Source organism: Aquarana catesbeiana, linkage group LG04 (genome assembly GCF_042186555.1).
Source record: "Aquarana catesbeiana isolate 2022-GZ linkage group LG04, ASM4218655v1, whole genome shotgun sequence".
Lineage (NCBI taxonomy): Eukaryota > Metazoa > Chordata > Amphibia > Anura > Ranidae > Aquarana > Aquarana catesbeiana.
In genome coordinates, this window is record NC_133327.1 from 652,496,257 (window position 1) to 652,522,764 (window position 26,508).

Consider the following 26,508-nt stretch of genomic DNA (forward strand, 5'->3'; position numbering starts at 1 on the left):
GCTGCCAATCAATACCCAGGCAGCTGCCAATCAGTGCCCACTCCAATGCTTACCACTGCCAGTGCCACCAGGGATGCCTATCAGTGCCGCCTATCAGTACCCATCAGTGCCGCCTATCAGTACCCATCAGTGCCGCCTATCAGTACCCATCAGTGCCGCCTATCAGTACCCATCAGTGCCGCCTATCAGTGCCGCCTATCAGTGCCGCCTATCAGTGCCGCCTATCAGTGCCGCCTATCAGTGCCGCCTATCAGTGCCGCCCAGCAGTGCCGCCCAGCAGTGCCGCCCAGCAGTGCCGCCCAGCAGTGCCGCCCAGCAGTGCCGCCTATCAGTGCCGCCTATCAGTGCCCAGCAGTGCCGCCTATCCGTGCCGCCCAGCAGTGCCGCCTATCCGTGCCGCCCAGCAGTGCCGCCCAGCAGTGCCGCCTATCCGTGCCGCCCAGCAGTGCCGCCTATCAGTGCCCAGCAGTGCCGCCTATCAGTGCCGCCTATCAGTGCCCAGCAGTGCCGCCTATCAGTGCCCAGCAGTGCCGCCTATCAGTGCCGCCCAGCAGTGCCGCCCAGCAGTGCCGCCCAGCAGTGCCGCCCAGCAGTGCCGCCCAGCAGTGCCGCCCAGCAGTGCCGCCTATCAGTGCCGCCTATCAGTGCCGCCTATCAGTGCCCGGCAGTGCCGCCTATCAGTGCCCGGCAGTGCCGCCTATCAGTGCCCGGCAGTGCCGCCTATCAGTGCCCAGCAGTGCCGCCTATCAGTGCCCAGCAGTGCCGCCTATCAGTGCCCAGCAGTGCCGCCTATCAGTGCCCAGCAGTGCCGCCTATCAGTGCCCAGCAGTGCCGCCTATCAGTGCCCAGCAGTGCCGCCTATCAGTGCCCAGCAGTGCCGCCTATCAGTGCCCAGCAGTGCCGCCTATCAGTGCCCAGCAGTGCCGCCTATCAGTGCCGCCCAACAGTGCCGCCCAGCAGTGCCACCCATCTTTGCAGCCTTTTCAGTGCCCATCAGTGTCGCCTATCAGTGCCCACCAGTGCCGCCTATCAGTGCTGAATATCAGTGCCACCCATCAGTGCCCCATATCAGTGCCCCATATCAGTGCCCATCGTCAGTGCCCGCTCATTGGTGCCACCTCATCGGTGCCACCTCATCGGTGCCGTCTTATCAGCTCCTGTCAGTGCCGCCATATCAGTGCCCATCAGTGAAAGAGAAAACTTACTTATTTACAACATTTTTTAACAGAAACAAAAGCAAAACTTTTATTTTTTTCAAAATTTCGGTCTTTTTTTATTTGTTTCGCAAAAAATAAAAACCGCAGAGGTGATCAAATATCACCAAAAGAAAGCTCTATTTGTGGGAACAAAATTATAAAAATTTAGTTTGGGTACAGTGTTGGATGACCGCGCAATTGTCATTCAAACTGCGACAGCGCTGAAAGCTGAAACTTGGTCTGGGCAGGAAGGTGTCTAAGTGCCCTGTATTGAAGTGGTTAATCCATTTTGGAATAAGCCTGTAACGTAAATAATGGAAAAAGTGAAGCGCTGTGAATACTTTCCAGATGCACTGTATTTCTAATATTACTGGCTGATTTTCATGGAATGCAGGAATTAATTAGATCTTGTTTGACCCAAAAGCCTGCCACCCCCTACTGTACATGGCCCAAACGGAGTTCACTTTACTAGCACAAACGGAGCAGTCCTTTAATAGTCACACCATGCTCGGGTACATATCCACATGCTTATTTACAGATATTGAATATATGTACTTGCCATGACGACAAACACGATGCAGCGATTCAATATCTGGATCTAAAACCTCTACGGTTAACAAATGACAGCATAAAATATGTACATAAATAATAACGCAGTGAACACAGAGTAACCTGCTGTTTTCCAGATCTGTACAGCAATCACTGCAAATAGCACTATGATTCAATATCATCACCTGTTTTCTGCATGCATAAAATATATGTCCTGCACTGTAATATTAATCAGAATCCATATTTCTCCTACAAGGACATCTGCGATTCCTAATACTAAATTATTAATTTTTTTTTGTTCCATTTGTCTGAAAGTTGGGAGAAGGAAATCTCCATTATTTTTTTTTTTTTTTTTTTTGTGGGAAAAAAAAAAAAAAGTAATAAACTGGAAAGACAGACAAAGGTTTCATGCCATAGAACACACTTACTGTAATGTTTCATCAGGCAGCTGTACCCAACTTGCTTGTAAACAGGATCGTTCAATGTTTCTATCAGCTGGGTAACGTATTCGTTCTGCAAGATATTTAAAGAAAGTTAAAAGTTAGCAGGTGCAAGTACTTGCACAAGTTAAAGTGGACTTGGTATCAGATATGATCTATATTTTGTATCAAGGCTGCATGCTCAATATTGTGCCTATGTAACAACTCCAGGTATATATTACCCCCCTAAGATCTCAGTACTCCCCCTAATAATGTCGTCACATTCTTTTCTCTACAGGAGAAGAGTCTCATCTTTGTTTAGGCATCATCCAGGGTCAGCATCTACATTTGGACTCTACCTCAAAAATGACTCCCTCATATAAATCTTGGTGCCTGAGCAGTTCTTGGCTACTGATCAGCCATAACTTTATGACCACTGGCTGGTTAGATAAATAACATTGAATAGCCTGATACAATGGCATCTGAAAGTGGGATGCATTAGGCAGCAAGTAAACTTGCTGTCCCCGAAGTTGTGTTGAAAGCAGAAAAAAAATGGGCATCCTAGTTTGTTGTGTATGGGGCTGAGTAGCCACAGACTAGTCAGGGTGTATATGCTGACTTGTATCCACAGGTAAAAATACCTACAATGGGCACGTGAGCATCAGAACTGGACCACAGAGCAATGGAAGTCTGATAAATCATATTTTCTTTTACATCGTGTGGATGGCCAGGTGCGTGTGCGTTGATTACTTGGGGAAGAGGTGGCACCAGGATGCACTATGGGAAGAAGGCAAGCCTTTGCTTTGGGCAATGCTCTGCTTGGAAACCTTGGGTCCTGTTATTCATGTGGACACGTACCACCTACCTAAACACTGCTGCTGACCAAGTACACCCCTCCATTGAAACTGTATGGCAGCGATTTTTTTCAGCAGGATAATGTGTCCTGCCACACTGCAAAAATGGTTTGAGGAACAGGACGAAGAGTTTGACTTTTTAACAACAACTTGACCTCCTAATTCTCCAACTTTCAATCCAATCGAGCATCTGCTGGAAAAACAAGTCCAATCCATGGAGACCCCTCCTCATAACTTACAGGACCTAAAAGGATTTGCTACTTACCGCTTGGTGCCTGATACCACAGCATAGAGGTCTAGAGGAGTCCATGCCTCGATGGGTCAGGGCTGTTATAGTGGCAAAAGTGGGACCTATTCAATACTAGGTAGGTGGTCATAAAGTTATGGCTGATTGGTGTACATTTGATGTCTGTATAATAATTTCTGTAATCACAATCCAACTGCTCTGGCAAAGTCCAGCCTCTACGATGCCATCTCTATCCTTGATTTTTTTCCTCTACTGCAAGGGACAGGTGCCTAGGAATCTGGAAAGCAGAATGGAGGCACCTTTGAAGCAGTCAACTCTTAGCGCTCAGTATGTCCCACATCCAATACTACGGCAGTGTTTCCAGTGATGCTGCTCTCCTCAAGCGAGGAAACTCTAAAACACCACAAAGAAGAAAAAGGAGGACGCAAAACGCTAAGTGCATTACCTTTAACACCATTTTCAATTAACTAAAAAGCCAAAAAATCATACGCACAGCTATAAGAAGATATCAAATCTTAACTCCAGCAAAGAGGATAACCTGATGTCTATAGATGGGAAGCTGATGTGTTTCGGGAGACAAGCCCCCCACTTCCTCAGAGCTGAGGAAGGGCTTTTATATATCTTCTCATGTTTGTATGTTTCTTTGGCTTCTTAATAAATTGAAAATGGTGTTAAAAAGGTAAATGCACTAGGTATTTGCGCCGTCCTTTTTCTTCTATGCAGAATGAAGGCAGCCTGGCCAATCAGAAGCCAAGACATCGGTGGTACATGGGCATGGGCTTGTTAGAGCAGATGGAGTGCAGGAAAGTGGTGGCAGTGTGCCATCAGCACAAGCCACTGTAGATGCCACAGAAGATAGACACAAGCTTTTATGTGTAAAGCCCAGACTTATAAGTTCACCTTTGGAAACAGGTTACACGTTCCATCTTTTATTTTATTTTTTTAGGGTGGAACATGGACCATCTTCCCAATGCTGCAGCCACTGCCCGATTCCTCTCCCCTCTTCCTGTGATAGTAGTATGAGGAGAAGTTCCCCGTACTAGCTATCACTTTTTTTTTCACTGCAAAAAAATGTGCGTTTTTTTGTTTCTTTTAAGTGAACTTCTCCTTTAAATTCTCAACTCCAGCCTTACCTATAGTCTTGCACAATTGTACTGGCTCCTTTTCTGTATTAAAATTGCTTTGTTTGATTTCACTGTGCGTTTCTCACATTGCAGGCTTAAGCGGCAGGAAGGGAGAGGTGGAGAGGGGGGTTAGAATAGGTGCTGCGCGGGGATAGGCGTGGCGGAGGAAGGGCATTTCAGCTAAATGCAGGCAGTAATGTAGAGGGTCTCCAGTAAGCAGGGGGGAGAGGGGTCACAGTTTGAGTGACCAGCTTTAATCAGCAGCTTACTATTCACAAATCAGAGCTATTGGTTTGTTCAGCAGATTCTGCTGAACAGTTTTGCTATAAGCTCATGGTCACTAACGTTACCATGAGCTTCTAGCAGAAGGAAGAATGCCAGGTCTTTACAGGGTACGGACCTGGCCAGCTGGAAGCAGTGCGTTAGGTCTGTATGCTGTATGGACCTGGTCGCAAAAGGGTTAAAGGACTGTTAAACCCAAAAGCACCTGGTGATCTAGCCAGTAAGACTATTTTATTTGAACAGAACAACCTATCCTACAGATGTAGCAGTTAAGAGGGTTGGGACAAAACATTTACTGCTGACAGGGGTGCTTACAATGACCAGCTTTTATTTATGTAAAACCTTTATCCCAAAAGGAAAGAAACGGATTGCTGTAATTGCTTTAAAAGTGTTAGCTGGAGTTTAGCTTCAATATGTTAGTGCATCCAAATCTGCTAGTACATCCAATACTACCCAGCCCCCAGACCAACAATGCTGCTGTCCAAAAGGTGTTGCTGTTGATCCTTCATCCTGAATGTAAGCACTAGGTTAACAATGTTGCGGGAGTGCATGCATTCCTGCACCAGCAGGCAAAACGCGCTGCTCTTTAGCAGACGTGTGCAGAGGCCATTATTCTTAATGGCACCCCCATGCATTGGTAAACGCAGAGCGTTTTCAGGTGTGGGGAACCACATTGTGCACCATGCGGTTCTGTGAGGCTGCCCTTCGGTCGCATTTTTAAAAAAGGGCCAGGGACTTTTTCCCTGCGGGAAACACAGGTATAGCAGACCATTCATATACATAGGCTGCTGTGCTCACGCAAATGCGGCATGTCAGGCCTCCAATGGTGTGAACCTAGCCTTATACAGGAGGTGTGTTACTGGTTGGATCACCAAGTGAAAAAAAAAAAAAAAAAGGGAAAAGCCTAAAACAAGAAGACGAATGCAGCCATCACATTATCGTCAAAGAAAGTTCTGGACAGCTGCACTCCAAAAGAATTTGCCTTTATTTAATAAGGTGTCATCCAAAATACAAGTCACAGCAAAGTGGATCAAAGCTTACATATTCACACTACGAGGAGTGCTTAGTCATAGCTTTGCTCCACTTTGCTGTGACCTGTATTTTGGATGACACCTTATTAAATAAAGGGCAAATTCTTTTGGAGTGCGGCTGTCCAGAACTTTCTTTGACAATATTGTTACAGCATTGCCAGCACCTGAGCTTCTAGACTGGAGGAGATGCCTTTTACTTCAATCTGACCCTCCTGGAGTGGTGGTACTTTCTCTCTACTTGCAGCCACCACATCTAAGGATTGGTAAGCTGCATTATATTATTTTTTTGGTTTGGGGTTTAACACCACTTTAATAAAAACTATAGTCATAGGAAAAGATAAAGTTGGGATGGGGTATCTCACCAGAGATGTTCAATCGGGTTCAAGTCTGGGCCACTCAAGGGCATTCACAGAGTTGTCCCATAGCCACTCATTTGTTGTCTTTGCTGTGTTCTTAGGGCCCTTGTTCTGTTGGAAGATGAACCTTCGCCCTAGTCTGCGGTCCAGAGCATTCTGGAGCAGGTTTTCATCAAGGATGTCTCTGTACATTGCTACATTCATCTTTCCCTCCATCCTGACTAGTCTCCCAGTTCCTACCACTGAAAAACATCCCCACAGCATGATGCTGCCACCACCATGCTACACTGTAGGGATGGTATTGGCCAGGTGATGAGCTGTGCCTGGTTTCCTCCAGACATGACGCTTGCCATTCAGGCCAAATAGTTAAATTCTTTGTTTCTCATGGTCTGAAAGGCATTCAGCAAAATCCAGGTGGGCTGTCATGTGCCTTTTACTGAGGAGTGTCTTCTGTCTGGGTGTTCTTCTGGAAGGTTCTCCTCTCTTCACAGAAAAACGCTGGAGTTCAGTCAGAGTGATCATCGTGTTCTTGGTCACCTCCCTGCTAAGGGACCCCCCCCCCCCCCCCGATCCCTCAGTTTGGTCGGGCGGCCTGCTCTAGGGAGAGTCCTGGTGGTTCCAAACTACTTCCATTTACGGATGATGAAGGCCACTGTGGTAATTGGGACCTTCAATGCTGCAGACATTTTCCTGTACAGTTCCCCAGATCTGTGCCTCGATATAATCCTGTCTTGGAGGTCTACAGACAATTCCTTGGACTTCATGGCTTGGTCTGTGCTCTGACAGGCACCGTTAAATGTGGGACCTTATATAGACAGGTGTGCGCCTTTCCAAATCATGTCCAATCAACTGAATTTACCACAGGGGGACTCCAATCAAGTTGTAGAAACATCTCAAGGATGATCAGCAGAAACAGGATGCACCTGAGCTCAATTTTGAGTGTCATGGCAAAGGCTGTGAATACTTATGTACATGAGATTTTTTTTTTTTTTTTATAAATTTGCAAAGATTTCAAACAAACTTCTTTCATCCTGTCATTATGGGGTATTGTTTGTTGAAATATATATTATACAGTGCCTTGAAAAAGTATTCATACGTCTTTAAACTTTCCACATTTTCTCATGTTACAACCAAAAACGTAACTGTATTTTATTGGGATTTTATGTGATAGACCAACACAAAGTGGCACATAATTGTGAAGTGGAAAGAATATGATAAATGGTTTTCAATTTTTTTTACAAATAAATATGTGAAAAGTGTGGCATGCATTTGTATTCAGCCCCCTTTACTATGATACCCCTAACTAAAATCTAGTGGAACCAGTTGCCTTCAGAAGTCACCTAATTAGTAAATAGAGTCCACCTATGTGTAATTTAAAATTAGATGTAAACCCGATTCATGAAATTTGAGCTGGGCACATATCTGCAGTGTTTTCTTCTCTCTTTTCAAAGAGCTAAGTCCCTTAGCCGTCTCTTGCTCCGTTATCAGCCTGATAAGTTCTCACACGTTCGCCAAGACTGGAGATAGAAGTGTGTGTCGCGGGAGGTTGCTATAAATAGATTAGCAGTCAGATTGTCGTCTAAGAACCGAGCTATACACATTACTTTTTTCCTTTGCCTATGAGGAGAGGGGATATGTGCCTTTCCTCCAATCAGCTGTCTTGGCTGTATTCCAATGATCCACTCCCAGTGGTAACCAGGAAGAGAAAAACGTTAACACGAAGAGCACTTTCTAAAGGATATATACAGATGGTGAGCAGATATACAATGGGGCTAAAAAGTATTTAGTCAGCCACCAATTGTGCAAGTTCTCCCACTTAAAAAGATGAGAGAGGCCTGTAATTGTCATCATAGGTATAACTCAACTATGAGAGACAAAATGTGGAAACAAATCCAGACAATCACATTGTCTGATTTTTGAAAGAATTTATTTGCAAACTATGGTGGAAAATAAGTATTTGATCACCTACAAACAAGCAAGATTTCTGGCTCTCACAGACCTGTGTCTTCTTCTTTAAAAGGCTCCTCTGTCCTCCACTCATTACCTGTATTAATGGCACCTGTTTGAACTTGTTATCAGTATAAAAGACACCTGTCCACAACCTCAAACAGTCACACTCCAAACTCCACTATGGTGAAGACCAAAGAGCTGTCGAAGGACACCAGAAACAAAATTGTAGACCTGCACCGGGATGGGAAGACTGAATCTGCAATAGGCAAACAGCTTGGTGTGAAGAAATCAACTGTGGGAGCAATAATTAGAAAATGGAAGACATACAAGACCACTGATAATCTCCCTCGATCTGGCGCTCCACGCAAGATCTCACCCCGTGGGGTCAAAATGATCACAAGAATGGTGGGCAAAAATTCCAGAACCACACCGGGGGACCTAGTGAATGACCTGCATAGAGCTGGGACCAATGTAACAAAGGCTACAATCAGTAACACACTACGCCGCCAGGGACTCAGATCCTGCAGTGCCAGATGTGTCCCCCTGCTTAAGCCATTACATGTCCGGGCCTGTCTGAGGTTTGCTAGAGAGCATTTGGATGATCCAGAAGAGAATTGGGAGAATGTCATATGGTCAGATAAAACCAAAGTAGAACTGTTTGGTAGAAACACAACTCGTTGTGTTTGGAGGAGAGAGAATGCTGAGTTGCAACCAAAGAACACCATGCCTACTGTGAAGCATGGGGGCGGCAACATCATGCTTTGGGACTGTTTCTCTTCAAAGGGAACAGGACGACTGATCCGTGTACATGAAAGAATGAATGGGGCCATGTATTGTGAGATTTTGAGTGCAAACCTCCTCCCATCAGCAAGGACATTGAAGATGAAACGTGGCTGGGTCTTTCAGCATGACAATGATCCCAAACACACCGCCCGGGCAACGAAGGAGTGGTTTCGTAAGAAGCTTTTCAAGGTCCTGGAGTGGCCTAGCCAGTCTCCAGATCTCACCCCCATAGAAAACCTTTGGAGGAAGTTGAAAGTCCGTGTTGCCCAGCGACAGCCCCAAAACATCACTGCTCTAGAGGAGATCCGCATGGAAGATGGGCCAACATACCAGCAACAGTGTGTGACAACCTTGTGAAGACTTACAGAAAACGTTTGACCTTTGATATTGACCAAATACTTATTTTGCACCATAATTTGCAAATAAATTCTTTCAAAAATCAGACAATGTGATTGTCTGGATTTGTTTCCACATTTTGTCTCTCATAGTTGAGGTATAAGTGGGAGAACTTGCACAATTGGTGGCTGACTAAATACTTTTTTGCCCCACTGTACATGTAAAACTTATGTAAGGAGATTTGTTTCATCCCTGTGTATCATCGGAGGCTGTTCACTTCACTGGGTATAGGGAGGGTTTGCATCCACTTTAATCTCCGTATAAATACTGCTGTTCTGGGAGGCCCTTCGAGGTTTGTTAGAGAACCTTAGTGAACAAAAAGCTGGAGGAGCTGCAGAGATCCACAGGTCAGGTGGAAGAATTTGTCCATAGGACAACTATTAGTCGTGCACTCCACAAATCTGACCTGGAAGTGGCAGGAAAAAATCCATTGTTGAAAGAAAGCCATAGGAAGTCCTGTTTGCAGTTTGTAAGAAGCCACGTGGGGGACACAGCAAACGTGGAAGAAGGTGCTCTGGTCAGATGAGACCAAAATTGAACTTTTTGACCTAAAAGCAAAACGCTATGTGTGGCGGAAAACACTGCACATCACCATGAACACACCGTCCCTACCGTGAAACATGGTGGTGGCAGCATCATGTTGTGGGGATACTTTTCTTCAGCAGGGACAGGGAAACTGGTCAGAGTTGATGGGAAGATGGATGGAGCCAAATACAGGGCAATTTTAGAAGGAAACCCGTTAGTCTGCAAAAGACTTGAGACTGGGGCGGAGGTTCACCTTCAAGAAGGACAACGACCCTAAACATACAGTCAGAGCTACAATGGAATGGTTTAGATCAAAGCATATTCATCTGTTAGAATGGCCCAGTCAAAGTGCAGACCTAAATCCAATTAAGAATCTGTGGCAAGACTTGAAAATTGCTGTTCACAGATGCTCTCCATCCAATCTGACAGAGCTTGAGCTATTGTGCAAATTAGAATGGGCAAAAATGTCACTCTCTAGATGTACAAAGCTGGAAGACACAGCCCCAAAAAGACTTGCAGCTGTAATTGCAGCAAAGGGTGGCTCTACAAAGTATTGACTGAATACAAATGTGTGCCACACTCTTCACATATTTGTAAAATATTTTGAAAACTATTTATAATTTTTCTTCCACTTTACAATTATGTGTCGCTTTGTGTTGGTCTATCACATAAAATCACAATAAAGTACATTTATATTTTTGGTTGTAACATGACAAAATGTGGAAAATTTCAAGGGGTATGAATACTTTTTCAAGGTACTGTACACCATTTGTCTGGTATAATTTATGGTGAGAATCAGTGGTATATTTAAAGGAGGACCTTCAGTCATTTTTTCAACCTTCCATCTATTAAAACTTCTGCCCTTGTTGTTTTAACTTTGGATAATAAAACTTTTTTTTTCTGGCAGTAAATACCTTATACAGCCCACTTCCTCTTTCTTGTCTGGTCTTTAGCCTAGGCTTATGACATCATTATTATTATTATTATTATTATACAGGACTTATATAGCACCGACAGTTTACGCAGTGCTTTACAACATTAGGGCAGACAGTACAATTACAATACAATTCAATACAGGGGGGAATCAGAGAGCCCTGCTCATTAGAGCTTACAATCTAGGAGGGAGGGTCAAGTAATACAAAAGGGTAATAGCTGTGGGGGATGAGCTAATGGAGAAAATAGTGCAGTTGTTAGATGGAGGCAGGATAAGCTTCTCTGAAGAGGAAAGTTTTCAGGGATCGCCTAAAAGTGGATAAATTTGGAGACAGTCTGACAGATTGGGGTAGGGAATTCCAGAGGATGGGCGAGACTGGGGAGAATTCCTGGAGGCGGATATGGGAGGAGGTGGGAGCAGGAGGTCTTGGGAAGAACGAAGAGAGCAGGATGTCTTGAGAGGAACGGAGATGGCGATTAGGTTGGTATTTTGAGACTAGGTTAGTGATGTAGGTGGGGGCAGAGTTGTGGATGGCTTTGTAACTTAATGTTAGTATTTTGAATTTAATTTGTTGGGCGAGTGGCAGCCAATAGAAGGATTGGCAGAGAGGGGTAGCAGACACTGTGCAGTTTGTAAGGTGAATGAGTCTGGCAGCAGCATTCATGATGGACTGAAGGGGGGATAGTCTATTTAAAGGTAAGCCAATGAGGAGGGAACAGCTCTCTCTCACTCTTGTGAGAGTTTGCAAGGAAGGGAGGGGGGATGAGTTATAAGAGGGGGAATGCGAACTGCAGAGCTGGAGGTGTGCCTCTGTGTGTCTGTGTAAATCCAGGAAGCGAACAGGCAGCAGCTTCAGCTGCCCACAGTTAAAATGGATGCAGCCAGACTCAGTGGAGGGAGATTTCTACAGCATATTTGGCAATTACAGAATCACAGTATATATAAAAGAATATGCAAAGTAGTTGGAGGGAAGCTTCAGAATGGCAAAGATGTTTTTATTACAAATTATGTGAGCAGACTGCAGTTCCTCTTTAAAGCCCCAATTAGTCCTCAAATTCCCTATACTAAATAAACTAAATCCAATTAAACCAGTTATAAGTATCACTCTGTGATAGCACAACGATGCAGATTATTATATACAGAAATATACCATACCTGACCCCTAAAACTGCGCCTCATAATGTGTGGTCTCAGAATTCCACTTTGTTCCAGAATAGCTTCACATCTCTGTAGAGAAGAGGGGAGAACAGAAATGTCATCAGATCTACCAAACTGGTAGAATTCAATCAAAGTTTTTTTTTTTTTTTTTTTAAAGCATAATACTAAGGGGACATCAACTACAAGAGAAACGATTAAAAGCTCAGTAAAGAATCATTACTGCATAATAGCAGCTTACAAAGAAATACAGTAGCTGCCTAATCATGCCAATCTGTCATAAATTTGTCCTTGGCACGACAAGCTGCAGGTTTGTTTAAAAGGAAAAAAAAAATAATAATAAACTAGTGCTTTGGCAGACCAAAGAACTGAGGTTTAGAACTGGAAAAGAAAGAGGGGGGGAAAAAAAAAGAATTCTTTTCGTCTTCAATTATACTGCCAAGCATTCATAAGTGAGCTTGGGATCATAAGGTTAATTATACATTTAATAAGGTGTCAGGGAGATAACTGCTCGCTTCTTTATAAAAATTAAAATGTACAAAGCAAGTTCTCTTTAAAGTATAATTACCTACACTTATGCATACAAAAGGACTGATTTCAATCTGTTTTATAAAAGGCTTTCAATGCAACAGTCAGTTCTTGAGAGAGAGACAAAAGTTGAACTTGGGGAGGGGGGGAAGAAAAAAAAAAAAAAAAAAAAAAAAAGTTTACATGACAAATCGGGGCAATCAAGTGTCTTTCCTACGCTACAGAATGATGCATATTCACCAACGATAAGACAATGTTGTATGCAGTAGTCAGGACAGCTGTCACGGCTTTTAAAGAGTCACTCTTGGCACCCAACAAAAAAAATTTGAACCAGTGAACTGCTAATGCTAGACAGAAAATACTGCAGCTGTGCTCAAGTCAGCAGGTCAAATTATCCTAAAGAGTAATGGTACACTTAGTGGAGAATTTAAAGCTATAGGCTGCATGAAAAACTAAATGGGCTCCTGTGTTTAAGGCTATTGCACCATCTGAATCGGGGCTTCGGGGTGCGAAACCGCCCCCGAAGTTGGGAGTGACATGCGGGAATGAAATTGTTTGAGTTCAGTGTGAACCTAGGCCAAGAATGAGTTCACCTTTTTTTTTCTAAATTCCATCTCACCTATGTACCAGTACAGTATAACATTAATGTACATATTTAACAAAAATAAAATAGCTTTCCATTTATTCTACATGGGCTTACCTCACTCTCTTCATAACGGTTTAAACACAATGCTGGATTACTTCTGCCTTACTTCCTAGACAGACTTAAGGTCATGACATAGGAAGGAGTTGACCAGCCAAGAATAGACAATGCAGGGTGTGTGCTAATGAGATCAGCTGGCTAACTCCTCCTTGTGTCATGACCTAAAGTCTGTTTAAGTAGTAAGTCAGAAAGAATAAAGCAGTGTTTTTAAAAAAGCTATGAAGAGAGTGAGTTAAGCGTGTGTAGAATAAATGGAAAGTGGTTTCATTTTTGCAAAATAAGTACATTAATGCTATATTGGTACATACATACACACATATATATATATATATATATATATATATGGGAGCTTTAATTTAGAAAAAAAATAAATGGTGAACTTCATAAAAACTGCAGGCATACCATGAGTTAAGTCTCATGAGGTGCCTGACACCTACTAGACTGATCTCTATAATTCACATCTGACAGGTTTACTGTGCTCCAGGGAGTTAGTTCAGTGCTCAGAAGCTGCTCACTGTGGTTTCAGTTCTTTCAAGAGCAGAGTTGCTGGAGCTGCTGTGCCCTTCCCTCCCTTCCGTCTGCCCATTCACATAAGCCTTTGTATTATGTGAACTCATTCACAAAATAAAAAGGCTTCTGTGAATAGGCAGCAGAGGGGAGGGCATAGCTGCTCTGTGTGCTTCTCTCTTCTCACAGAGCATATCCTCCAGGAGTGCAGTTAACCTGTCACAAGTAAGAGAGATGAGTCCCAGAGGTGACATGGGCCCAATTGGACTTGGCTCATAGTGTGCATGTACTTTTTGCAAAGTTGCTGAATTTCTTGATTTCAGCTTTAATTGATGATCTTCTCAATTAAGCACAGGGGCTCATTCCGTTTTTTTTATTGTGTTTCCCCGGCTATAGCAATCTAGTTTCTGTTTTTATGGTTTCTGGCAATCTCCCAAAACTACCTTTAGCGGTGTCTGGTAGCAGCAGGTGAGCCAGTAAAGTCACATCTTGCACTGATGAGGGCTATGAAGCCTGACACAGCTGCATACTAGTTGGTAATCTTGGTTCTGTAAAATTATGGGCTGTTCATTAGCAGTTCTGGATGCAAAGATGAATAAACAAGTGCCTAAAAGAAGGATTTGCTTTACTCCACCCACTCACCCATAGGCAGCCACTATTCCTGCATGGAGTTTGCATGTTTTCTCTCTACTTTGGTGGCTTTTCTACAGGTAGTCCAAAGACATGCTGGTAGGTTAATTGGCTCCTGTCTAAATTGGTCCAGTATATTATTTTTTCTCTTGACTTGTGTTACTTCACCTTTTTAATGTGTTCTTTTCACTCATCCGGCTAGTAGGGTGTGGCAGGTCTTCAGGCCTGCCTTGAAGACTAGGGGGAGATGTGTGGCAGTTCGGTTCCCTCCTCTCCTGCCTGGGAGGATGGGGTCTCCCTTTGGAAGAGCCCCCAACCAGGTACTCAGTGGTTGGCTTTGGCTGCCCACAAAACGAGGGATTGGTCAAATCTTTTGGATAAGTGGGCCAGAGAGCCTTGCCCTCATCAGATGTCTTGCACCCTGGGGAGTCAAGGAGGTCCTTCCTCTTAGGAGGGGACCTGTGATGCATCATGTGCACTTTTTGTGTGTGTGGACAAGCAACTTTCTGGTTCACTTGGTGTTTATTTTTTGTGCACTGCCCCGCGGGCTTAAAAAAAGAAGAAATCTTTTTATATATCCATGTGTGGTAGGGACTTTAGGGGCTTTTTGTATGCAAGACAGCAAGGAGTTTCATTTGGGAGTGTTTAGGAATTATCTTCATCAAAAAAAGTTCTAACATCATCAGACAAAAGGAAGTGTGAGAAAAATATCAAGCTGCATTTGCTCTCAACTTTTGAGGAGCTATATGAATTTGGTTGGACTACCATGATGGTATACATATCTCTGCCTTCTCCTCTCCAAAAAAGTGAACGCACTTGAGATACTTCAATTCTTCCCCACTTTCAGTGGACTTTTTGGCAAACGTTGTTTAATTTATATGTGTAGACGTATATTAATCAAAAGTTGCTGGGTTGTAGGCCTTAATGGTGTTGAGATCATCACGCATTCAAGATTTTTATGTTTTTAATTCTGTTTTTTAATAGTGGTGAATAAAATTATATTTTTTTATCAGTATAATACGGGTGCGAATCAGAAAAGGAAGTTTCTCCAACAGCTTCCCTTACTCTATTCAAAACTACAACAAAAGTTCCACTTGAAGTAACCTACTAAATACAAGTATAAGCAGATAGACTTATTTGAGCGCTAACCAGTAAATTAACAGGTTGTTCAGTGCAACAGGTATAAATTGGGAACTGGTTGTAAAGGCTCAAAGTTTAAAAACCTTCTGTGTGCAGCAGCCCCCACCCCCAGTACTTACCTGAGCCTGATCTTCCTCCAGCACTGTGCACGGGAGCCTCAGCTCTCCTGGGTCTCACCCTTCTCTCTGGCTGAGACAGCAGCAGGGGTCATTGGCTCCCACTACTGTTAACAGCAAGTGAGCCAATGAGGAAGAAAGCGGGGAAGGGATGTCAATCAGGGGCAGGGTCTGTGTAAATGGACACAGAGCAGTGGCACTGGAGCCAGCCTGCTTGGGTGCCCCCATAGCAAGCTGCTTATTATGTGGACCATTGGCAGGAGGGAGTAGCCAGGAGCAGCTGCGGGGCAACCTAGAAGAGGAGGATCGGGTTGTTCCATGCAAAACCACTGCACAGAGCAGGTAAGTATGACATGATTGTCATTTTGGAAAAAACTTTACTTGGTAAAAGATACTGACACTTAAAAAGCGTTAAGAGTTTATAAACATACTGTAAAGAAAAAAGTCCATAGTATATATTTTACAGGGTTGAAAACACAAAGATGTAGCAGCAACGTAATGAACAAAATTAGCAAAGCTCACGGTGACCCACAACCGAAAATGACAGGTACCGCTCAAGGCTCCACTGGGTCCTCATGCATAACAAACTGCTGGGAGTGCAGACAAGGACAGAGCTCGTCCCAGCTCAAAACATCTAGTGGAAAGAAAGGAGTCCTAGAAGTCGCACACCACAGCAAAACCCTGTAAGGAGGTGTATGACAACCTCAGCCTGGGCTCCAACCAGGCCACTCTCCCCAGGGGCTCCAACCGGGCCACACCCCTCCAGGGCTCCAACCGGGCCACACCCCTCCAGGGCTCCAACCGGGCCACCCCCACCTCAGGGTTCCAACCGGGCCACCCCCACCTCAGGGTTCCAACCGGGCCACGCTCCCCAGGGGCTCCAACTGGGCCACACCCCCCCAGGGCTCCAACCGGGCCACACACCCCCAGGGCTCCAACCGGGCCACACACCCCCAGGGCTCCAACCGGGCCACACACCCCCAGGGCTCCAACCGGGCCACACACCCCCAGGGCTCCAACCGGGCCACACACCCCCAGGGCTCCAACCGGGCCACACACCCCCAGGGCTCCAACCGGGCCACACACCCCCAGGGCTCCAACCGGGCCACACCCCCCCAGGGCTCCAACCGGGCCACACCCCCCCAGGGCTTCAACTGGGCCACCCCCACCTCAGGGTTCCAACCAGGCCACACACCCCAGAGCTCCAACCTGGCCAAGGTTTTTCTGTGATGTGCAACTTCTATGACTCCTTTCCTTTCACTAAATTAGCAAAGTGCTAAAATACATTTACATTTATGGGAAGCAGTAGAAAAATAAAACGCCACAAGTGGCTGGCAGCTACTTTCACTTTCCAAATAGAAAGCTTACCTGTAATAATTGTTTGGCTTCATTCACTTTTCCTGATTGGACGTATACAAGAAACAGTTCTGTGACTGGGCGGTACACTGAGAACTGAGCGGACAACCTCTCTGCTACAATACTCACTGCAAATGAAAAGATCAGGAAAGCTTTGGTCAGTAGGGTTTCGGGTGTCATAAAACAAATCTTTAATATCGGACTTGATTAGTAACATGGAAGTTTAGGGAAGATTGGATAAGGCATAGCTGGGGTCCTTAGGATTTAAAGCTAAACACTGGGTTGGGTTTAAAATATTCCCATGCAATGCTTCCTGTGCAATGCATGGGTTAAATAGCTGTTTTGTCTAGGATTGCAAAGTAGCTCAAATCCTTACTTTATTTCTTGCTCCCCTGGCAGCCTGTGCTTTCTCCTCTCGCCAACGTTCCCAGGATCTACAATGCAGGATTGCTGGTCCTACATTGTACATGAAGATGTCGGAAAGCTTGCAACTGGTCACATGGTGAAGGTAAAAGGCTTTGGGGGACTAATCATACAGCTCTAAGTCTGAGGGAGTGGGGAATAAGGCAAGTAATTTTCTCAATTCATCACAGAGGCAAAACAAGGTCACTACATGGGTACGTTTTACGGCAGCCTGATAGAACAACTATCCATGCATCATTTGTCTGGATGGTTACTGCCTTGCCGGTCTTCATTCTAACTGGCAAAAGCCAGCAGCCAATACTAAACAAGGGAAAGATGTTACATATGCATAGATGAGGGAGGCATTGAAAGTTTCATGGAGAGAGATAAGGACCTGTTTAACTGCTTCCTGCCCACGCTATAGTCAAAAGACGGCTGCGGTACAGCTCTCCAGTTAAAAGAACGTCCATGAATGTCCTCCCAAGTGTGTGCATCGGGCACACTGACTGCTGTGTCTTTTGGACAGAGCTGATTACAGATTGCAGTAAAGGGCCAATTACAGCGGCTCTTTACCATGTGATCAGCTGTGTCCAATCACAGCTAGCCATATGTAAACAGACTTGCCGATTATCAGCATCCCTCAGATGCTGTCTCTGTGTGAGGAAAGGAGAGCTGATAACCGGCAAGACTTACAGGGCACAGATAGTACATTGTTTACACCGATAATCAAGGCACTGATTTGCTGATCAGCCTGAGAAATCACTTTGAAAAGCACCCCCCTAGCATTTCCAGCTGTGGTCATCTTGAGTAAGGGCAGATGATTCACGTAGCATTTACTTCCTCGGAACTCTACAAACAATACCCCATAATGACAACGTGAAAGAAGCTTGTTTGAAATCTTTGTAAATATATATAGTAAAATGCACATATGTATTCAGAGACTTTGCCATGGCACTCGAAATCGAGCTCAGGTGCATCCTGTTTCCATTGATGATCCTTGAGATGTTTCTACAACTTGACTGGAGTCCACTTGTGGTAAATTCAGTTGATTGGACATGATTTGGAAAGGCGCACACCTGTCTATATAAGGTCCTACAGTTAACAGTGCATGTCAGAGTACAAACCAAGCCAAGAAGTCCAAGGAATTGTCTGTAGACCTCCAAGACAAGATTGTATTGGGGCACAGATCTGGGGAAGGTTACAGAAACATTTCTGCAGCACAGTGGCGGCCTCCATCATCCGTAAATGGAAGTTGTTTGGAACCACCAGGACTCTTCCTAGAGTGGACATCCAGCCAAACTGAGTGATCGGGGGAGAATGACCTTAGTCAGGGAGGTGACCAAGAACCCGATGGTCAATCTGAAATAGCCAATTCTCTGTGGAGAGAGAAAAACCTTCCAGAACCATTTCTGCAGCACTCCACCAAATAGGCCTATATGGTAGACTGGCAAGACAGAAGCCACTCCTCAGTAAAAGGCACATGACAGCCCACCTGAAGTTTGCCAAAAGGCACCTGAAGGACTCTTAGACCATGAGAAACAAAATTCTCTGGTCTGATAAAACAAAGATTGAACTCTTTGGCCTGAACGGCAAGCATTGTGTCTGGAGGAAACAAAGCACCGCTCATCACATGGCCAATACCATCCCTACAGTGAAGCATGGTGATGGCAGCATCATGCTGTGGGGTTGTTTTTCAGTGACAGGAACTGGGAGACTAGTCAGGATTGAAGGAAAGATGAATGAAGCAATGTGCAGAGACATCCTTGATGAAAACCTGCTCCACAGCGCTCTGGACCTCAGACTGGGGTGACGGTTCATCTTCCAACAGGACAACGACCCTAAGCACGAAGCCAAGATAACAAAGGAGTGGCTAAAGGACAACTCGGTGAATGTCCTCGAGTGGCCCTGCAAAGAAGAATGGGAGAAAATTCCCAAAAAAGGTGTGCCAAGCTTGTAGCATCATACTCAAAAAGATTTGAGGCTGTAATTGGTGCTTTAGCAAAGTATTGAGCAAAGACTGTGAATACTTATGTACTTGTGATTTTTTTTTTTTTAATAAATTTGCAAAGATTTTAAACAAACTTCTTTCACGTTGTCATTATGGGGTATTGTTTGCAGAATTTTGAGAAAATTAATTAATTTAATCCATTTTGGAATAAGGCTGTAACATACCAAAATGGGGAAAAATTGGTATACTTGAATACTTTCCGGATGCACTGCATAATTTACCTTCCTATCGATTTACTAATGCTAGCAGCATAAGCATTAAAAATAGTCAATATTGATTTAGAGAGTGAAGTTCCACTTTAATGGAGAATGCAACAGAAAGAGATTGAACAAACCCAAGAAACAACAAAAGCAGGGCGTACTGTTAAGGTCCACCAGTTGCTTTACTGCGAGACTCCACCAATAGTTTAAAAGTAGGGTCGCACCGATACCTGTATTTGCATTGGTACTCGTACAAATGCTCCGATACCTGAACCGATACTTTCAGGCTTGGTTCTTTCAGCTGTCAGCGGGATTCCCCCACTGACAGCTGAAATGTAAAAGAAAAAAAAGCTGGCAATTACATGTTGATAAGGATCGGGGCCGCCAGGTCCTTAAAGCGGAGCTCCACCCAAAAATGGAACTTCTGCTTATCTGGTTCCTCCCCCCTCCGGTGTCACATTTGGCACCTTTCAGTCAGGTGGAAGGGGGTAGCAGATGCCTGTCTAATACAGGTATTTGCTCCCACTTCCGGCGACAGATCGCCGCAGAATCCCTGGCGATCGATGCCATGTCCTGCCCCTCCTCTATCCCCCCCCACGGTCTTCTGGGAGACACACAGGTCCCATAAGGCAGCAGGGACTAGTCAGGATGCGCGGCGCGACTCTTGCATGCGCAGTAGGGAACCAGTCTGTGAAGCTGTAAGGCTTCATTTCCCGATTCCCTTACTGAAGATGCCGGGGCCTCCACCAGGAAGCCAAGGGACAGGCTTCGGGTGAGGACATCGCGGGCGCCCTGGAAAGGTAAGTGTCCTTATTTTAAAAGTCAGCAGCTGCAGTATTCATTTTTTTTTTTTTCGGGGGAACTCCGCTTTAACAACTGATGACTCATTCAGCGGTCAGTGTAAACAAAGTCCTGGCAACTGCAGCTGTCCAAAAAACATTGCTCAGCAGTTGAAACAGAAAGATAAAATGAAACATTGTTTCTTTTTGTATCTTTTGGTTTATTCATCTACAGATCAAATTGACTTTTTCTGTTTTTTTTGATCTACCGATCAAAGTCAGTTTTTGTTTGCTTTGTTTGTCAATATTTTTTTTACACCTTAAACATACATTTATAGGTTTCACAGTGAAAAAAGGGCAAAAGTATTTTTCATTTGTAAATAACTTTTCAGTGCTTTGTACCATTGAGGATAGCTGAAATTTAAACCTTAGAGCTGCCAGTAAGTAGGTATCGGTAATTGCAAAAAAAAAGAAAAAAGAAAAGTATGTACACGTACTCGCTGTAATTAAGAAAAAAAATGGTGTCGATGCATCCATATTTTAACCACTTCGCGCCCGCGCTATAGCCGAAAGACGGTTGCAGCGCGGACGCTATCTGCCGGGCGCCCGTCCAGCTGTTTACTTCCGCGATGCGCGCCGTTTTGTGCTGGCTGTGTCCCTTGGACACAGCCAGTCACAGATCGCTGAAAATGGCCAATCATAGCGGCCGTTTTCAGCGCGATCGGCGGTGCCAATGAGAGATGATCTCAAATGTAAACATACAAGATCATCTCTCATTGCCGGCTCTCCCTCCTCACAAAGAGACAGCGTGTGAGGAGGGAGAGCGACCTGTGCTTCAGCGTTTAGTTACAGTGAGTGAAAAAAACACATACACATCTGCCAGTGCCACCTGCCATCTGTTATCAGTGTCACCAGTGCCACGTATCAGTGTCATCAGTGTCACGTGTCATCAGTGCCACGTAAGAGTGCCAGCTATCATCAGTGTCACTTGTCACCAGTGCCTTCTGTCATCACCAACAATGGCTAGAAGATTATTTTTAGCTGAGGAGGCGTACAGTATTCTTGCGGGTGACAAGAGCAACGGGGAGCTCTCCGCTTTGGATTCCTCCTCATTTTCCGATTCTGAGTCTGACGTGGACTACGAGCCTGTCCTAACCAGTGGTACACTGACAGCCTCAGAGGAGGAGGACGAAAGTCCGCCCGCCAGACGAAGGCGTACTGGTGAGGAGGCAGTGCCATCCACCAGCACCGCAGTACCTCGGCAAAGGCCACTTACCAGTGGGGTGTCACCTCAGTCCCAACGGGTTAGGTCCCATGCCAGCCTTCCCTATTCCCTTCAAAACCCCTTGTGGCTGCCACCCAATTCAGGAGAAGCTAACGTTCCCCCTTTCACTGCCCAGCCAGGAGTCCAGGTGGACACAGAAAATTTTTCCCCGATAGATTTTTTCCACCTTATTTTTACTGAGGACATGTTTGCATCAATTGTTGCCCAGTGCAACCTATATGCCCAACAATTTATAGCAAGTAACCCAACGTCCTATTATGCCCGTCCCTACGAGTGGAGAGCCCCAACAGTGGAGGAGTTTAAAATTTTTTTGGGCCTCACATTCTGTATGGGACTAAACAGAAAAAATGAAATACGTTCGTATTGGTCTACCCTCCCCATCTACCACATGCCCATCTTTTCCTCAATAATGCCCAGGACCAGATATCTCATGATTATGAGATTCCTTCACTATAATGACAATACCCAGTGCCCTCCCCGAAATCACCCAAATTTTGACAAGCTTTTTAAAATTCGCCCCCTAATAAATTTTTTTTCTGAAATCTTTCCCCAGTTGTTTACCCCAGACCAACACATACTGTATGTGTGGATGAGTCCCTTATCAAATTTTCTGGCAGGCTGGGCTTAAAACAATTTATTCCCACCAAAAGGGCCCGCTATGGGGTAAATATGTACCAATTGTGCGATTGTGCTACAGGGTATACCTATGCCTTCATGGTATACGAAGGGAAGGACACCCAGCTACATCCCCCTAATTGCCCAGAATACATTGGATCGAGTGGGAAAGTCGTTTGGGAACTCATAAACCCACTCCTGGAGAAAGGCTACCATCTGTATGTGGACAATTTTTATTCTAGTTTGCCCCTGTTCCGAAACCTTCATAGAAAGAAGACTCCAGCATGCGGCACCGTAAGGACGAATCGGAAGGGCTTTCCTCAAAGCCTCGTCAACAAGAAGAGGGGAGGCGGCGAGCTTACGGAATGAGGAAATTCTGGCTGTGAAGTGGAGGAACAGAAGGGACCTCTACATGCTTTCTTCAATCCACAATAATACATTTGTTGAGATCACCAGGAGGAATGGCCCAATTCAGAAGCCAACATGTATCTATAAATACAACAGTATATGGGGGGTGTCGACTTCAACGACCAGATGCTCGAGCCCTACCTTTCCACTAGAACAACATACCAGTGGTATAAAAAAGTTTTGATTTATTTATTTAATTTGGCGATATACAACACCTATATAATTTATCACAACTCCACTGACAGACCCAAACCCTTCCTTGGCTACCAGGAGGAAATCACCACTGTCCTTATATACCCGAATGGCCCACCAGAAAACATTAGATCCGAAGTAATTAGCAGACTCTCTGAACGCCACTTTCCTGATAAAATCCCTCCCAGACCAACAGGCCAAAAACGTTAGAAAAAATGCCGGGTGTGCTCCAAACGAGGGGTGAGAAGAGACACCACTTATCATTGTCCCCAATGTCCTTCCCAACCAGGCCTCTGCATAGTTGACTGTTTCCGCCGTTACCATACTTCACTAAATTATTAGTGAAGTATGGTAAACATAACTCTCACTTCCTGCCATTTACCTTCACACCCCTTATGCCTCTGCTTGCTCTGTAACTGACCCTGGCTTGTTATTCGACCATGCTTCTGCCTACCGATTCTGTTTATATCTCTGCCTGATTTGGAACTGACCCTGGACTGTTATTCGACCATGCTTCTGCCTACTGATTCTGTTTATACCTCTGCCTGATCTGGAACTGACCCTGGACTGTTATTCGACCATGCTTCTGCCTACCGATTCTGTACATACCTCTGCCTGACCTGGAACCGACCCTGAACTGTTTGACCATGCCTCTTGCCTGCCTCTTGGACTGATCTTGTACCCTGCCAGTGGACTAGTGGGATTCAGAACACAGGGGTCTCACATATGTGAGGGGCTCCAGAATTGTTTTTCTGGATGAAGAAAACAATTTCATTTGTTTTCTCATTCCTAGATTGGGGTCTGGAGACTCGGAGGCTTCAAAGAGATTTGGGTGGGAGAAGTCTCTATCCCTGTCCCCATTCTGTCCTGAACGAGGCCCTACTTCTGCCTGCTGCCTGTAGGACCTATACCATCATGCCTCTGCCTGTCGCATGAACTGACCACACCACATGGACCTGCCTACTACCAGGACCAATATATTGGCACTGCTGACAATCTCTACCTGCACTGACCCTGGACTGTATATGGACAGTATCCCTGCCTGCTGCCTGTACTGACTATGGACAGTATTCCTGCCTGTTGCCTGGAAAATTGCATTCGCTTTTGCTGACCAAGTCCCTGCCTGCTGCCTGGACCAGTGCTATCCTCCTGTGTACAACTGCGCTACTACAACCACAGGTAATCTTTTGTTTACTCTTTGCTCAGCATAATGTATTTTGGGGTGTTATTCTTGGTATGTGAATGCTGTGTTCCTTGCATGTTGGGCCTCTGTATGAGGCCAGGCTGTGTAAAAGTCAAACACATTTGGTATCGCCATACTTAGGAGGAGTAGCAGAATGTATTTTGAGGTGTCATTTTTGCTATATACATTCTATGTGTTGGAAATATCTTATAAATGCACAACTTTGCGTAAAAAAAAAAAATGCATTTTCATTTTTTTCCCACATTTTCCAAAAACTTTTGGAAAAAAATGAACCGTTCAAAAGACTCATTATGCCTCATAGATTATACGTTGGGGTGTTAGCTTTCCAAAATGGGGTCACTTTGTTGGGGCGTTTCCATTGTCCTGGTGCTCCAGGGCCTTCAAAAGTGTAATAGGTGGTTGAGAAATGAGATGTGTAATTTATGCTCCTAGAACGCCTGATGGTGCTATTTCAATATTGGGCCTCTGTATGTGGCCAGGCTGTATAAAAGTCCCACACATGTGGTATCGCCATACTCAGGAGGAGTAGCAGAATGTATTTTGGGGCGTTATTTTTGGAATACACATGCCATGTGAGAGAAATAACCTATTACAATGACAATTATGTGGGGAAAAAAAAAAAAATCTTCATTTTGCAAAGAATTGTGGGAAAAAAATGGCAACATCAAAAACCTCACAATGCATCTTACTAAATACCTTGGAATGTCTACTTTCAAAAAAGGGGTCATTTGGGGGGTATTTGTACTTTCCTGGCTTGTTCGGGTCGCAAGAAATAAGATAGGCCACCAGTACATCAGGTGTGATTAATTTTTTATGATTTGCACCACAGGTTGTAGACTCTCTAACTTTCACACAGACCAAATAATATCCACTAATTTGGGTTATTTTTACCAAAGATATGTAGCAGTATAAATTGTGGCCAAAATTTCTGAAGAAAAATTAATAATTTGCAAAATTTTATCACATAAACTAAGAAAAATTCCTTTTTTTTCAAAATGTTCAGTCTTTTTTCATTTATAGTGCAAAAAATAAAAAACCCAGAGGTGATCAAATACCACCAAAAGAAAGCTCTATTTGTATGAAAAAAAGGACAAAAAATTAATTTGGGTACAGTATTACAAGACTGAGTAATTATCAAAGTGTGAGAGCGCTGAAAGCTGAAAATTGGTCTGGGCAGGAGGGGGGTTTAAATGCCCAGTAGGCAAGTGGCTAGAGTCTTGGGTGGATTGCCCCTTCCGCTTTAATTCTATAGTGTGTGAAACACCGCTCCAGGTGAGTCTCCCCTGCCACTGTACACTGAAGGGTGCTGGCTCCATACGTCACAGGAATCCCAATATGAAGAAAGTGTGGCTCTGGCTGCACTTCCATAAAATCACCTTTTTTTAAGCAGAAAATTCACAACGACAATCCACAACGTACAAATGAGGGGTATAGCATACAGCTAACGTGTTTCATGCCATTCTTGGCGCTTAATCATAGCTAGCAATAAAAAGTGATTTTATGGAAGTGCGGCCAGCCAGACTTTCTTCACATTGGGCCCTTTAATTCTAGGTTGCCCAGCCAATCGCCAGATACAACATAGTGCAAACTTGAAGCTCATTAATAATTTAACATGTAAGGCCTGCTTTACAAGCAAAAAAAAAAAAAAAATAAAGATCTTTAAATTTATTTACAGTGTTTAATAATTTAACAACAGTGCATTGCAGGCTAGATACTACAAAAAACTAACCTTTTTCCAGTGCTTCGGACATGCTGTTCTGAATTAGCTTCTGAAACAGGTAAGAGAGGGAGATCTGTGTATTTTCTGTACACAATGACTCAATCACTGAGGTGGCTTCTTCAAAATTTTCACTGGAGAGAAATGGCATATATAAAACAAGGAACTGTCAAAACTACATTGAAGTACAGTGACATAAGAATGGCACATACATCTATAATCTACAGATAGATTAGTGGCTAGCATTGTTGTCTTGCAGTGTTGGGGAGTGTGGGGGAGTGTGGGGGGGACGTCTGCTCCGATCACTTAGGCACTCTAGGTGGAAGTGGGAGTAGGTACCTGTTAAAATTAGGCACAATAAAGTATAAGGAGGGGGAAGCCTCAATTATAGAGTGTTGAGCCTGCCATGAGTGCCACCGGCTCAACACTCCGCATTATAGGAACAACCCTGGTGTTCATTTACATATTGGGGGCATCGACAATGCTTTGAAAAAGTATTCATACTCCTCGAAATTTTCCACATTTTGTCATGTTACAACCAAGAACGTATTTGTATTTTATTGGGATTTTATGTGATAGACCAACACAAAGTGACACATAATTGTGAGGTGGAAGGAAAATGATAAATGGTTTTCAATTTTTTTTACAAATAAATATGTGAAAAGTGTGGGGTGCATTTGTATTCAGCTCCCCAGAGTCAATACTTTGTAGAACCGCCTTTCACTGCAATGATAGCTGCAAGTCTTCTTGGGGATGTCTCTACCAGCTTTGCACATCTAGAGAGTGACATTTTTGCCCATTCTTCTTTGCAAAATAGCTCAGGCTCTGTCAGATTGTATAGAGAGCGTCTGAACAGCAATTTTCAAGTCTTTCCACAGATTCTCAATTGTATTTCAGTCTAGACGTTGACTGGGCCA

General features: G+C 44.2%; 1 protein-coding gene across 1 annotated transcript in view; it reads right to left on the bottom strand.

Annotated features, from left to right (window-relative positions):
• Window positions 1–26,508, bottom strand: part of LRPPRC (leucine rich pentatricopeptide repeat containing) — a 337,307-nt gene that overhangs the window by 11,899 nt on the left and 298,900 nt on the right. Inside the window, exons 33-36 of the mRNA XM_073628468.1 lie at window positions 25,604–25,725; window positions 16,794–16,909; window positions 11,802–11,873; window positions 2,174–2,258 (exon numbers count right to left, since the gene is read on the bottom strand). Of these exons, the coding sequence (XP_073484569.1) occupies window positions 2,174–2,258; window positions 11,802–11,873; window positions 16,794–16,909; window positions 25,604–25,725 (395 nt within the window). The remainder of the gene's footprint in view (window positions 1–2,173; window positions 2,259–11,801; window positions 11,874–16,793; window positions 16,910–25,603; window positions 25,726–26,508) is intronic.